Source organism: Heliangelus exortis, chromosome 11, assembly GCF_036169615.1.
Source record: "Heliangelus exortis chromosome 11, bHelExo1.hap1, whole genome shotgun sequence".
NCBI lineage: Eukaryota > Metazoa > Chordata > Aves > Apodiformes > Trochilidae > Heliangelus > Heliangelus exortis.
This window is the reverse complement of record NC_092432.1, coordinates 352,699-365,772: the sequence shown is the minus strand read 5'-3', so window position 1 is coordinate 365,772 and position 13,074 is coordinate 352,699. Positions and strand designations below refer to the sequence as shown.

General features: G+C 62.4%; 2 protein-coding genes and 1 long non-coding RNA gene across 9 annotated transcripts; 2 read left to right on the top strand and 1 right to left on the bottom strand.

Moving 5' to 3' along the window:
- GDPGP1 (GDP-D-glucose phosphorylase 1) lies at positions 1–1,135 on the top strand. The gene has a single exon (XM_071754029.1). The coding sequence runs from the start codon at positions 60–62 to the stop codon at positions 1,128–1,130; it is 1,071 nt and encodes a 356-aa protein (XP_071610130.1). The 5' UTR covers positions 1–59; the 3' UTR covers positions 1,131–1,135.
- Positions 1,136–1,257: 122 nt separating this feature from the next.
- LOC139800668 (guanosine-3',5'-bis(diphosphate) 3'-pyrophosphohydrolase MESH1-like) lies at positions 1,258–13,060 on the top strand. 7 transcript variants are annotated; one of them, XM_071754010.1, is made up of 19 exons: positions 1,258–1,485; positions 1,861–1,901; positions 2,932–3,050; positions 3,519–3,649; positions 4,626–4,782; positions 5,020–5,163; positions 6,151–6,236; positions 6,353–6,578; positions 6,805–6,989; positions 8,157–8,345; positions 8,794–8,970; positions 9,295–9,487; positions 9,594–9,942; positions 10,372–10,490; positions 10,983–11,093; positions 11,175–11,616; positions 12,228–12,283; positions 12,352–12,592; positions 12,867–13,060. In XM_071754010.1, exons 1-19 carry the CDS (start codon positions 1,286–1,288, stop codon positions 12,995–12,997), a joined length of 3,297 nt encoding a protein of 1,098 aa, XP_071610111.1. In that variant the 5' UTR covers positions 1,258–1,285; the 3' UTR covers positions 12,998–13,060. The 7 variants fall into 7 exon arrangements, with proteins under 7 accessions (XP_071610111.1, XP_071610112.1, XP_071610110.1 ...); XM_071754011.1 differs by having other exon boundaries at positions 8,794–8,974; positions 9,296–9,487; XM_071754009.1 differs by having other exon boundaries at positions 8,794–8,978; positions 9,303–9,487.
- LOC139800678 (uncharacterized) lies at positions 8,652–9,066 on the bottom strand. Its single transcript, XR_011727875.1, has 2 exons — positions 8,979–9,066; positions 8,652–8,815 (listed from the first exon to the last, which is right to left on the bottom strand). It is a non-coding gene; the product is annotated as an uncharacterized lncRNA (long non-coding RNA).
- Positions 13,061–13,074: the final 14 nt, after the last annotated feature.

Here is a 13,074-nt window from a genome sequence, read left to right as displayed (position 1 = left end):
TCAGCCGCTCCCACGGCAACACCGCGCCCGCGCGCCGCTGGCCCCGCCCCTCTCCCGTCATGGCGGCGGCGGGCGAGGAGCCGGAGCCCGAGGAGTTCGTCTACGGGGAAGAGGAGCTGGTCCTGCCGGCCGCGGGATGGGGGGACGACCCGGGCTCCGCTCCCTCCCGCTTCGATCGGGCGCTGCTGGCGGGCTGGAGTGACCGGATGGCGCGGGGCCTGTTCCGGTACCGGCTGGGCCCGCTGCCCACCCGCCTGCTGCCTGGCCCCATGCGGCTGGTGGCCCAGCTGAACGCCCAGCGCGGCACCCAGCGCCGCCCGCCCCAGCTCGTGTGCAGCCTCCGCCAGCCCTTCGACCCCCAGGACTTCAACTTCACTCGCATACGCCCCGCCGAGGGGCTGCTCCGCCTGCGCCGGGCCGGGGACGGCGGCCCCGCGGCCCCCGACCCGCTCCTGGTGGCCATCAACGTCAGCCCGCTGGAGCGGGGACACGTCCTGCTGCTGCCCGACCCGGCGCGGCGGCTGCCGCAGACCCTCACCCCCGCTGGGCTGCACGGGGCGCTGGAGGCCGCCCTGCTCAGCGCCCACCCCGGCTTCCGAGTGGGCTTCAACGGGCTGGGGGGCTGCGCCTCCGTCAACCACCTCCACTTCCACGGCCTCTACCTGCCCCGGCCGCTGCTCGTGGAGTCGGCGCCCGCCCAGCCCCTCCGCCCGCCGGGCCGCCTCTGCCTCCTGCACCACGTCCCGGCCCCCGCCTTCCTCTTCTACACCGCCAGCCCCGCCGAGCTGGGGGCGCTGGCACGGGACGTCTGCCGGGCGGCGGAGCACCTGGCCGACACCGGCCTGGCCTGCAACCTCATGGCCACACGGGGGGACGCGCCGGCGGGGGCCGGTGCCGGGCGGGGTCTGCGGGTGCTGCTGTGGGCTCGCAGGCCCAGCTTCGGCGCCAAGGAGAGCGCGGCCTTCAACGTGGCGCTCTGCGAGCTGGCGGGGCACCTGCCGCTGCCGGCGGAGCCGCTGTACCGGGAGATCACCGAGGCCGAGGCCCTGCGTGTCATCCGCGAGCCCCTGCTGCCGGAGCCGGAGCTGCTGCGCCTGGCAGAGGAGCTGCTGCGGCTGCTGCCGGGATGAGCGGGCCCGGCCCGGCGTGCTGGGGTCGGTGCCGCTCCCGGTACCCGCGCTGCCCGCAAGGGGGCGCTAAGCAGCAGTGGGGCTGCACGGCTGCTGGCAACGTGACTGACGGGGAGGCGCTCTGGCCCCGCCCCTGCCGCTGCTGCCTCGTCGCCATGGCAACGGGGCGGACCCCGGCAGCGGGCACGATGCAGAAGGGCGGTGACGGGGGGGGCCCGGCCCCGGGACCCCCCCCGGAACTCCCCCCGGAACCCCCCCCGGAACCCCCCCTGAAACCCCTTCCGGAGCCCCCTCCAGGATCCTCCTCAGGCCAGCCCGCTGCCCTCCAGCCGCGAAGGAGGCAGAGGAAGCGCAGGTGGGCGGCGGGCAGCGGGCTGCCGAGCAGGCCTCAGCCCCCAGCAGGGCCCGCAGCGGCTGGAGTACGGTCCGGCCCGGGCCCGAATGGCGGTGTGCCGGTGGGCCCTCTGCTCCCCAGCCCCAGCGGCTTCCTAGGGCTCCTCCGACCCGGACAATAAACGCTCTTTCCCTCCACTCGTCCCAATAATCCCAAGCGTGACACGTCCGGGGCTGGGCCCACGCTTGGTGCCATTCTCACCCTGTGCCCGGCCCGTGGTGGCTCCAGATCAGAATTGCCCGTTCGTCTTGTGGAGCACAAGCTGCCTCCCACACACCCTGGAGAGGTTCTGGCTGATCACTGAGTAGCCACTGTTGTGTTGTCTCTCAATTCCAGTGTCCCCACCATCAACCTGACCAGCTGCAGGTACGAGAGTGGTAAGTCCCAGGTGCTGCAAGGTCTCCCTTCGGATCAGCCCACCAACAACAGACCCCTCGGGTGCCCTGAGCCAGGGAGGAGAGCCAGTAACCAGTTCCCACACCACGGTCCTTTTTTGGTACATGCATTTATTGGTTTAATGAGCCTGAAAGTGCCACAGCAGTTCATGCCTGTGCCCCCCCCCGAGTGCCCGCATTGCCCAGGTATGCAAAATAGGTGAGAAGGGTTAAGGGTGGTGTGAAGGCAGAGGTATCTGTGCTTGGGAGGGCTGAAGTGAGAGCTCCCAGCTGCTCAACATGTAGGACTGGTGCCAGGAATTTCTCCCTTTGCCCTGTCTCCAGTGGTGAGCTCCAGGGAGCTGGTCCCCTCACCTGCTCCCCTTTGCTGCCACAAGCTGATCATAACCAGGCAGACACTTGTTGGATGTTATTAGCCAAGGTGCTGATGGCTGTCCTAGCAGTGCAGCCACACTGTTGAAGGTCACAGCCTGGCTGTCTGGGCAAGGCAGGCAGGGTTTGTTGGGCACTGCATGTTCCATGCTCAGGCAGTTTGGTGATGCAGGTGGATGGGGACCCACAGTGGGAGGTGGTGTGGCACTGACCCCCATCATCTCCCCAGCCCAAATTCAAAACTGGCATTAATTAACCATCCCAGCAGCAACCTTCTGCTCCCCAGCTTGTGTGTTCTGCTGACAAATGCATTCCAAAGATGACAGTCATACCTTCAGAAGACTTGTATCTGCCCAGCTGGGGTCTGAGCCATGGGGCACTCGAGCCTGCTGTAGCTCAGGGGGGCTCTGGGACCCCACAGTGTACAGAGGTAACAGTGCTGGTGTCTCCCTGGACCCCTGGGGGTGTTCAGCCAGGTACAGCTGTTCTGACACCTCCTGAAGCCCTCTCAATGCCTCGTGTCTCAGAGGGGAACCGCAGCCCGGGGAGCTTTGTTCCCCAGTGTCCCTGGTTCCTCTGGGGATTTAACAGTGCCCGTGTCCTCTGCCTGTCCCCCTGTCACCTGGGTGCCCCGGTGCAGTGCGGCGTGCGGCGCGGTGCTGCGGGCTGAAGGAGGCGGGAGAGGACGAGGAGTGGACGGTGTGTTGGACAGACTACTCAGTGTCCCTGGAGCGCCTCATGGAGATGAAGAGGTTCCAGGTAAGTGCCCCTGGGAAGGTCTGGGGTGGGGCTGGTGGTGGAACAATGTGTTGTGCAATGAAACAGAAGTGCCCAGACGAGCACCCATGCCCCCTTTTCTCTGCACGGGTTCTGGAGGACACAGGTTCACGAGCCCTTACTTCTGTTCTGCCACTGGTGCAGGGCTCTGGCAGCCTCTCCGAGCTGGGAAGCTGCCAGCCCCTTTCGTGGAGCATGAAATAAATTGTTGTTGATGACAAAGGGCTCCCTTTCCGGAGCTGTGGTACTCCAGGGAGGCAGAACTGAGATGGAATGAGCAGATAAATCACACTGGTGAAGTTCAGATAAAGCAGTTGTGGTGCAATCTTCTCTCTCAGCAGACGTTCAAGGCAACCACAGGCCCAGCTTCCCGTTTGGGCCCCCATGGTTCTGGAGGAGGATCCCTGCTCTTCCTTCTCTGATCCTGGTTTCTGTCTTCACCTCTTTCAGAAAATCAACCATTTCCCAGGCATGATTGAGATCTGCCGTAAGGACTTGCTGGCTCGCAACCTCAACCGCATGCTCAGGCTCTTCCCCAAGGAGTACAACATATTTCCCCGCACGTGGTGCCTGCCTGCTGAGTGAGTGACACGTGCTACTGCAGCTGAGAGCAGGGCTTTCAAATTAGGGAGTGGGAGCCAAAAATATGTCTGAGAGAGACCAAAGAGTAGTCGAAGTCTGCGTGCTGGTAAGGGACAAGATACCCGTTCTTGGCAGACTTTATTCTTACCATTTCCTGAAGACTTTGAAGTTGGGCTTGCTCCTGTTGCCTGTTCTGTACCTGAACTCTCCTCACAGTTGGAAAGATTTTGTTCATCTCTCACCTAAAGTGTCTTTGCTGGGAGAGTCACACTTGCTGCTTCTCCCATTCCACTGGCCTTGGGGGACAGTGGTGTGCTGGAGTTTGTCCAGGAAGGCTGCCACCCTGTCCTCCCATTTCTGGAGAAGGCAGACGTAGGTCTCTCCTCTTTCTTTCCAGATTGCATTTCCTGCCCTCTCATTTTTTATAGTGCTGCTTTCAGGAATTTCTGCTCTTTGCCTCCCTCCCTAAATGCAGTACCCACTGGAAAGATGGTGTTCCTCCATCTGCAGAAAATGATCTAATTGGCAGATGGGCTTGATTCCAAAGCACATCTCCTCTTGGAGATCAGCCACATAACATGATGAGCCTCTGTGTCCTGCTCAGCATGCTGGCTGAGGCCTCCTGCCTGCTGGTGAGCAGCAGGAAAGGGGATGCAGAGACCTGTGACCTCCTCTTTTGCAGTCAGGGCTTTATTTTCTCCTGCTCTGCAGCACCAGAACCAAAATTTCACTGGCCCCTGTGTGCCCCGTGGTGGCCACTTCCTACAACCCCTCCAGCAGAGGTGGAGATGTGTGTCAGCAAAACGTGGCACCGGGAGGTCCATGTCAGGTCCAAGGACCAATTTGTCTCTCATGTAGCTCAGGAGTAGGTGTACTGCCTGCCCACAGCACCACAGTTTGAGTGACCAACTGTTCTGAGAGAGTTCAGGGTCTGTTTTTTTGCAGTTTGTAACAGTCCCTCCTGTCCTTGCACAGCTATGGAGAGTTCCAGGCCTACCGACGTGCGAGGAGAGTGAGGACCTTCATCTGCAAGCCAGAGAGTGGCTGCCAGGGGAGAGGCATCTTCATCACACGTAACCCAGAGGAGATCAAACACGGCGAGCACATGATCTGCCAGCAGTACATCTCCAAGGTGAAGGGGACAGGCTGGAAGTGCAGGCAGAGGGCTGCAGCCCTCTCACTCTCCCAGCACCCCAGGTCCTCCATCCTTTGCTCTGCATCTTCTGCCACGGTGAAAGCTGGGCTCTGTCCTCCCTGCTGAGTGGTCCTTTTGCTGCAGAAGCTGTGCAGCCAGCTGCCAGTCACTGCTGCACCCCAGCAGTGTGTTTCTCTCCCTCATGCTCACTCCTGTTCCTTTTTTTCCTCACAGCCTTTCCTTATTGATGGCTTTAAGTTTGACATGCGCATCTACGTGCTCGTCACATCTTGTGACCCACTGAGGATTTTTGTCTATCAGGAGGGTTTGGCCCGCTTTGCCACCATGAGGTACATCGATCCCAGCAGCAGAAACCTGGTAAAAAAAGAGAACTTTCAAAAAAAGCGTAGTATCTGTAGGTGTTAGTCCCTAACTTGTCCTAGGGGCATTCCAGACCTTGAAAAAGCGGGAACTGGTGGGTTTCGTGGGACCTGACTTTTTTCTTTCCTGCTTCCCCCTCCCTCTGTACCTCCTTCTCCTCACAGAAGGTATTTCAGGAATGTCTGAAATAGATCTACTCCCAGGCCCAACATCTGGGCTCTTTACTGGTGTTCTCACAGAATCATGGGGTTGGCTCACTTAGAAGGTTTCAAGTCCAAACTTCTGCTCAAAACCAGGTCAACAATAAACCCAGATCTGGTTTCTCAGGGTCCCCCTCAAGACAGGGCTTGCAAATCTGCAAGGACAGAGACCCCAAGGCATCACTCCTGCTGCTTCTTGCCCTCATGAGCATTCTCAGGTCCCCACCATTCCTTGTCTGCTTCAGGTGGAAAAGAGGGACCTTGGAATTATCTGTTGGTATTGGAACAGTCTGGGAGAGACAGGGCAGGGAACCAGGAAGGCTCAGTGCAGAGTTTGGCTGTACCCATCTCCAAGCAGGGGTCCAGCCTGTCAGATCCCAGCAGGACACTGCTGTGCCAGGAGATACCCAGCTTCGGGCTGGCTGCCCACTCATCCCAGAGCAGTTTGGGTGGGTGCCTTCCCTCGCTCCCTTACGTGTCTTGGAGAGCTCTTCTGCTCTGGGTCAGCAAAGGAAGAGTCTGCAGAAATTTCCTGCAGCTCCTATCCTGAGGAGGCCCTTGTGCTTTAGTGAGGCCAACTCCTGTGCTCTCCCCCAGATAAGGATAAGATTTTGAGAGGGCAGAACTTCTGTCTGGAGGGAATTAGCAGCATGGTTAACCCCTTGCTGCAGGTCACCGCCACAGAGAGGAGGCAGATGTGGGCAAAGCTGGTGGCAGGATTAGAGCTGATGGGGCTGGTTCTACTGATGCTCTGTGGTTGAGTCTCTTGTGGTTCCTCTCCCAGGGTGATATCTGCATGCATTTGACTAATTATGCTATCAACAAACACAATGAAAACTTCATCCAGGATGACACGACGGGCAGTAAAAGGTATAGTCCTGTGCAGGAAATGCAGCCCTGCAGGGAAGCTGTCTGGAAGACACTGATTTACTTCTGTCTTCCTTGGGGCAGATGAGCTCAGCTCATCACCTCCTGTCCCCACCCAGGAAACTGTCCACCCTGAATGCCTGGATGGCTGATCACAGCTACGACACAACAAAACTCTGGGCAGATATTGAAGATATTATTATAAAGACTCTTATTTCCATTCACCCTGTGGTAAAGCACAATTACCAAAGCTGCTTCCCCAACCACAGTGCTGGCTGTGCCTGCTTTGAGATTCTGGGCTTTGATATTCTGCTGGACAGGAAGCTGAAGCCCTGGCTGCTGGAGGTGAGGAAAGAGACACCTGGAAGCAGCAGGTATCCAGGAGCTGCTTGGTGGGGATAGACTCCAGAGCATGGGGTAGTGGGATGAACAGAAGTCATGTGATTAAAAAGGGCCACATCCTCCACAAAATCAAACAAGCAGTGAGGACAAGCAGCCAGGAAACCTGCTGTAGGCTGCGTGGGAGGGGTGCACTTGGAAGGGAAGGTGGGAGCAGCTCCTTGTTTGGCAGGTGAACCACTCTCCCAGCTTCACCACGGACTCACGCCTGGACCGGGAGGTGAAGGATGCTCTGCTCTGTGACACCATCAACCTGATAAACGTGCACGCCTGCAACAGAAGGAAAGTGCTGGAGGAGGACAAGCAGCGGGTGAAGGAGCGGCTCCTCCAGGGCCACCAGGCTCTCCGTGCAGCCAGGTACTGCTCTGCCCCACAGCACTGCAGGGCCCCAGTGAGATGAGGGGGGGCACAGCTGAAATCAAGGCTGGGTGTTCCTAAATCCTAGCTCAAGAGGCCTAGAGATAGAGAGAGACCTCCTGAGCCATCTGCATCCTGCAAGGAAGAGCTCCAGGAACCAGAGCAGGGCGCCTTCTTCCAGGGCTGGGGTTTCCCCCTTTGTCTGTCTGTCCTTTCCTGAGCCTGTTCTCCAGGCTGTGTCTGGCATGCTCCCTTAGCTCCCAGGGCAATGAGAGAACTCCAGGCTGGAGATGCTGAGCGTGTTCACCCTGTGCTCTGCCTGTCCCTCAGGCCCCAGCTGCTCCCAGATTCCCAGTTGGGGAAGGGTCTGGAGCAGAAGTCTGCCCAGGAGCAGCTGAGGGAGCTGTGGGTGCTGATCCTGGAGCAGAGGAGGCTGAGGGGAGACCTTCTGGCTCTCTGCAACCCCCTGAGAGGAGGTTGGAGCCAGGGGGGGTCGGGCTCTGCTCCCAAGGAGCAAGGGATGGGAGAAGAGGAACTTCCCTTGCCCTGGGAGCTAAGGGAGCATGCCAGACACAAGGGATGGGAGAAGGGATGGGAGGGATAGCAAGGGATGGGAGAAGAGGAACTTCTGGCCTCAAGTTGTGCCAGAGGAGGTTGAGGCTGGAAACTGGAAGGAGTTTCTTCCCTGAAAAAAGGTTGTCAGGCTGTGGCCCAGGCTGCTCAGATGGAGTCCCCATCCCTGGAGGGGTTTCCAAGCTGTGGAGATGTGGTGCTGAGGGACATGTGTTAGTGGTGGCCTTGGCAGTGCTGGGTTAGAGGTTGGATCTTAAAGGTCTTTTCCAAACAGAATGATTCCATGATTCTGTGGAAGGTCCCAGCAGCAGGCAGGGTGGCAGATACACCGTGAGTGGGCACATTTTAATGACCTGCTATTGTCACTGAGTTTGTTGGCTGGTGGGCAGGTGTCAGAGGTCTGGAGATGCTTCACCAGCCCTCTGCAGGTAGAGGATGGAGAAGGGAGGGTTGTGAGGAGCCCCTGCAGTGCACCCACGGGCTCCCACACGGGGAAAGATGGGGGAAGCACCAGCCAGGCCCTGTCCACCAGCCAGGAGAGCACCCGGAGCCTCCCAGCCTGTCTCTCTGCCTGTGTTGTCTCCTGGTGTGCAGACGTGAGGAGCTGGAGAGCACCCAGGCTGCCCGGCTCTCCCAGGCAGAGCAGTATGAGGACTCCCACCTGGGTGGTTTCCGTCGCATTTACCCAGCACAGGGGACAGAGAGGTACGAGCCCTTCTTCCAGCAGAGCAGTTCCCTCTTCAAGGAAACAGCATCATCCAAGGCACGAGAGGAGTGTGCCAGGTACGCTGCTCCCACAGGACACCCACTGCCCACGGGCTGACACAGAGGCTGCTCGCCTCTGACCCCTTCTTGGGGACGTAACAGGGGTACAAAAGGGGTGGGAGCCAGAGGGGAAGGCAGCTGCATGGGCTGTGTCACCACGCCTTCCCTCCACCCTGGGCCCTTGAGAGCCACATGCCACATCCCACTGACTTTTGGGCTCTGGACACACCTTGTTGCAGGTGTCCTCCACCCTTCTGGCAGGCACAGCCTCACCCAAGGATATTTCTTGCATTGGGGAGTCTCTTTAAAGGAACTCCTGGTCCCTTTCTTGGCATGCTTCAATAGCGATCTGTTCACTACAGAACTTATGACTGCAGTAAAATGTATCAGGTTGAAAGCTTCAAAATAGCCTTTGGCTGTTGTGGCTCTTACTGAACCAGTGACTAAGATGACTGTTCTGTGGCAGGCAGCAACTGGAAGAAATTCGCCTGAAAAAAGAAAAGTGGGAAGCTATTACCAGGAAGAAGAAAAAAGTGAGGAAAGATCAGCCTGGAGAGTCAGCTGGAGACAAACGCCAGATCCGTAATAGAGCCACAGCTCCTCCAACCCACCTCACCTACAGAAGCACCAGGATATGGGAGAGAAGGGTACCTGGTTCTTGTCACTGGCTTACAGGGGGCTCTTAGACAATAACGTGGCACTGGGAATGGTGCTGGGCTGTGGGTACTTCCCAAGGAACAGAAGTTTAAAGCCACTTCATCAGGTCCAGAGAGCTGACAGCTTGTGCTGGGGGGCTCTTGTAGGCTCCAGTGTTGTCCCTTCCCTGTTGTCTCCCACTGGGATCTTCATTCCACTCCACCCCAAAGCCTGTGACTCTCCTCAGGGCCTGGTGCAGTCTGTGGCTTTGCCTCTTGTGCCTTGCCACAGCTCCACAGCTCTGCTCTGACCCCAACCTTTCTTTTCCCTAGACACAACGCCCGCAGTACAACTCCATGCAACCCCAGGATATCCTGGAAAATGAGGAGAAGAGAAGAGTAAATGCTCTTGTGCAGCGTGAGAACCTTATCCGAGGGCTGGGCATCATTGACCAGCTCTGCCGGCTGCTCCCCACAGCCCACAGGCCAGGCCCCCCCCAGGGATCCGGCATCTCCAGGATCCAGGTAATCGAGGGCTGCCGGGATCAGCCCTGCCGGGCTGAGGCTGAGGCTGGGCTGCTCTCAGCTGAGCTGCAGCCACTCCCTTTCCCTCCCCTCCCTTCCCTTCCAGCCGCCGTTCCTCTGGGGTGCGCTCGGGGGCCAGGACAGCCACAGGTTCATGATGCTCGTCCCGCTCTCGCTCCTGGGGGGTCCAGCCCGGCCTTTGGGACAGCAGCTCCTGCACAACCCCCGAGCTGAGGCCCCACGCCTGGGCAGAGATCCAGCAGCCGTGGGAACCCTCTCCATTCGAGGCCTGAGCATCCCTCCCCGTGGGCAGCACAAGGTGCAGCAGCGGCTGGGGGGCCAGGACACGGGTTGGCTGCCTGGTCCAGCAGTGGTTCCCCAGCCCTGCACCAAACCCCAGGGCATGCTGGCCAGAGGTCACCAGCTCCCCAGCACCAGAGTCCAGGCTGAAAGCTGTGAGTCTGTGTTACCTTCCCTTGGCTCTGGGCATCAGCACCATGCAGTCTGTGAGCAGAACCATAGGGGGAGGGTTGGGACCTGTGGGTGCTCCTGGGTCTGTTGTGGTGGGAAGGGGGGGTGGGCTGGATGGGACTCAGAGTCCTTGGAGTGCCTGTGGAGAGGACACTGAGTTCTTTGGTGACTGGTGACCTCTGTGAGTCCCTGCCCAGGCCAGTAGTGCCCCATCTTTGTGGGCAAGGTTTCCCAGGACCAAGGGTTGATGTCAGGGGATGGGGAAGTGTGGGAAGCTCAGAGGGCTGGAGTCAGGGGTGTGTTGGCTGTGGGACATACAGAGAGGACACTTGTGGACTCTGCCATGTCTACCTGCCTTCCCCATCTGTGCTCTTCCCGGATGAAGCTGGCAGTCTGTCCTTCTACACCAGCAGTGGTCACCCGGGGTCCCCAGCCAGCACCACGGGGACAGCCACAAGCAATGGCATCCTCAGTAGTGCCGCAGGACAGGAGCTGCCCTTCACCCCGCACCACGCTGCTGGGAGCAGCGCAGGTGAGGCAGCAGCGGGGACCCCGGGGAGCTCACGGGGGAACGGGGGCTGCGGGATGGGGAGGGTCACCCCGGGCAGAGCCGGGGCCGGTTGCTGCACCCCCTGATGGGGTCCCCGGACAGCAGCTTCACCTCTGCCAGGCCCTGCCCGCACTGCAGCCCTGCCTGCACGCAGCTCAGCCCCTCCCGGGACCCCGGGGCTGCCCTGACGGGCTTCTCGCCGGATCCCCCGCGCCCCCACCCCTCCGGGGCCGCCCCGCCGCCGGCCCCGCCCGGTTCTCGTTCCGCGTTCCCGGCCATGGCGGCCTTGCTGCGGCGCGGGCTGCGGACGGCCGCACTCCTCGCCGGGGCCCCGCGGCGGGCCCTGGCCGCCTGGTCAGGGGACACGGAGCCGGCGGACCCGGTGCTGGAGGAGGAGCAGAGGTGCGGGGCGGCAGGGCCTGGCCGGGGCGGCGGGCCGGGGGCCGGGGCCGTGTCTCACGTCTCTCCCCGCAGGGCCCGGCGGCGGCGGGCGGCAGCGCGGCTGCGGCGGCTGCGGCGGGAGCTGGACGGGCAGCGCGGAGCCCCCGAGCGCACCCTGACCTGGGCGGCCATGGAGCAGATGCGGTGAGCGGGGTGCGGAGAGCGGGCTGGGGGAGGGTTCCGGTGTCCCTGCCCGGGCCCCGGTGACCCTGCCCGGGCCCGCAGGTTCCTGTGGCGGGAGCTGCCCGAGGAGTGGCCTCCGGAGCGCCTGGCCCGGGGCTTCGGCGTCAGCCCCGAGGAGGTGCGGCGGGTACTGCGGAGCCGGGGCTGCCCCCCCGCGCGCCGCCGCCTGCGGCAGGACGAGCGGGCGATCGCCAAGGCATCGGCACCGAGACCGGCACCGGGACTGTCCGCCGTCGGGGAGGTGCGCGCCTCCGACGGGTCACTGCTGTACCGCCTGCCGCGGGGTTGGGGCGGGCCTGGGGACAACGCGCAATAAACGACTGGACCGGGACCCGCCTCCGCCCGCCCCGCGCCGCTTCATTCGCGCCGGATATGGGTTCCGAGGCGGCGGCACTGCTGGAGGCCGTGGACTTCGCCGCCAAGAAGCACAAGGGGCAGCGGCGGAAGGACCCCGAGGGCACCCCCTTCATCAACCACCCCATCGGTGCGGAGAACCCACCCCCGGGATCCCCCCTCTTGTCCCGAGCACCGCCCGCCCCCGGGAAGGACACCCGTGGCCCCTCCTATTCCGGAGCGCTGCCCGCCCCCTGGAGCCACCTCCAGCCCTCTCCTTGCCACTCCAGACCGCTGCCCCCAACCCGCGCCGGGACACATTACCTCGCCAACCTTCCCCGCTGTTCTAGAGCGCTGCCCGCCTCTGTGATCCCTTCGCCCCGGCCCCCGGAGGGTGCCCGCTCCCCTCTCCTGCCGCCCGATTGGGGTCTGAGTCTTCCGGACACTGCCCACCCCCAGGAGACAATCCCAGCCGCCCCCCCTCCCCGGGGGCTCTTCCTTCCCGTGCCCCGGCGCTCCCCCACGCTCTTGCGCTGCCTTCGGGAGCTGCTCCCCCGCCCGGCCCAGTGATTCCCGGCCCCGCAGTCCCCTGCGCACCCTGGGGACAGCCAGCCCCCCGCAGCCTGCCCCGGCTCAAAGCTTTCACCCCGCAGCGGGTGGAACCGGGCAGACCCTGGGGCCCCCGCACTGCTCAGTGGTCCCCGGGAGCTGCCTATCCTCCCCGTCCTGTGCCCACTCCCCACTCTCGGGCTCTCCCCGCAGGCGTAGCCAGGATCCTGGCCCTCGAGGCCGGCGTGACGGACACAGTGGTGCTGCAGGTAACCCCCGACCTCCCCTGCCCGCGCCCGCTGCCCGGGACCCCCGACTATGCCCTTGCCCGTCCCAGGCTGCCCTCCTGCACGACACAGTGGAGGACACGGACACGACGTTCTCGGAGATCGAGGAGCGGTTCGGGGCGGCGGTGAGGCGGGTGGTGGAGGAGGTGACAGATGACAAGGCGCTGCCCAAGGCCGAGCGCAAGCGGCTGCAGGTGGAGCGGGCGGCGGGCAGCAGCCCCCGCGCCAAGCTGGTCAAGCTGGCCGACAAGCTGGACAACCTGCGGGACCTCAACCGCTGCACCCCGCGAGGTACTGCGGGCACCTCTCCGCACTCCGGGGCGAGCCTTCGGTCCCACTGAAGCTGCGGGGGAGGACGGGGGAAGGGGGAGAATCACGGTGCTGGGGTAGGGGGAAGGTGGCGGGGGGAACGGGGACCCCAGCACCGTGAGCAGAGCACGGGCGGGGCTCGGGGAGCGCTCCCGCCGGCGGGGTCCCGGTCACGGCCCGCGCTCTGGCCGGTGGTGCCGGGGTCCCTCCGCACTCCGGGAGCTGCCGGAGGTGACGCGGCCCGTGTCGCGCCCAGGCTGGTCGCCGGAGCGCGTGCAGGAATACTTCCGGTGGGCGGCGGAGGTGGTGACCGGTCTGCGCGGGACCAGTCCCCCGCTGGAGGCGGCCCTGGGACGGCTCTTCGAGGAGCGCGGCCTCACCCTGTGACCGCCGGGGCCGGGTGGGGGGAGTCGGTGGCGGCGGCGACCAATAAAGCTGTACAGAACGGAGCGTCCCGCCTCCTC

Excerpts from the sequence above, each read along its gene's own strand:
- LOC139800668 (XM_071754011.1), top strand. The coding sequence starts at position 1,286 with ATGGCAACGGGGCGGACCCCGGCAGCGGGCACGATGCAGAAGGGCGGT. Across the intron at positions 1,902-2,931 it reads CAGCTGCAGGTACGAGAGTG|TGCGGCGTGCGGCGCGGTGC; the intron begins GTAAGTCCCAGG and ends GCCCCGGTGCAG. Across the intron at positions 12,284-12,351 it reads CGGACACAGTGGTGCTGCAG|GCTGCCCTCCTGCACGACAC; the intron begins GTAACCCCCGAC and ends TGCCCGTCCCAG.
- GDPGP1 (XM_071754029.1), top strand. The coding sequence starts at position 60 with ATGGCGGCGGCGGGCGAGGAGCCGGAGCCCGAGGAGTTCGTCTACGGG.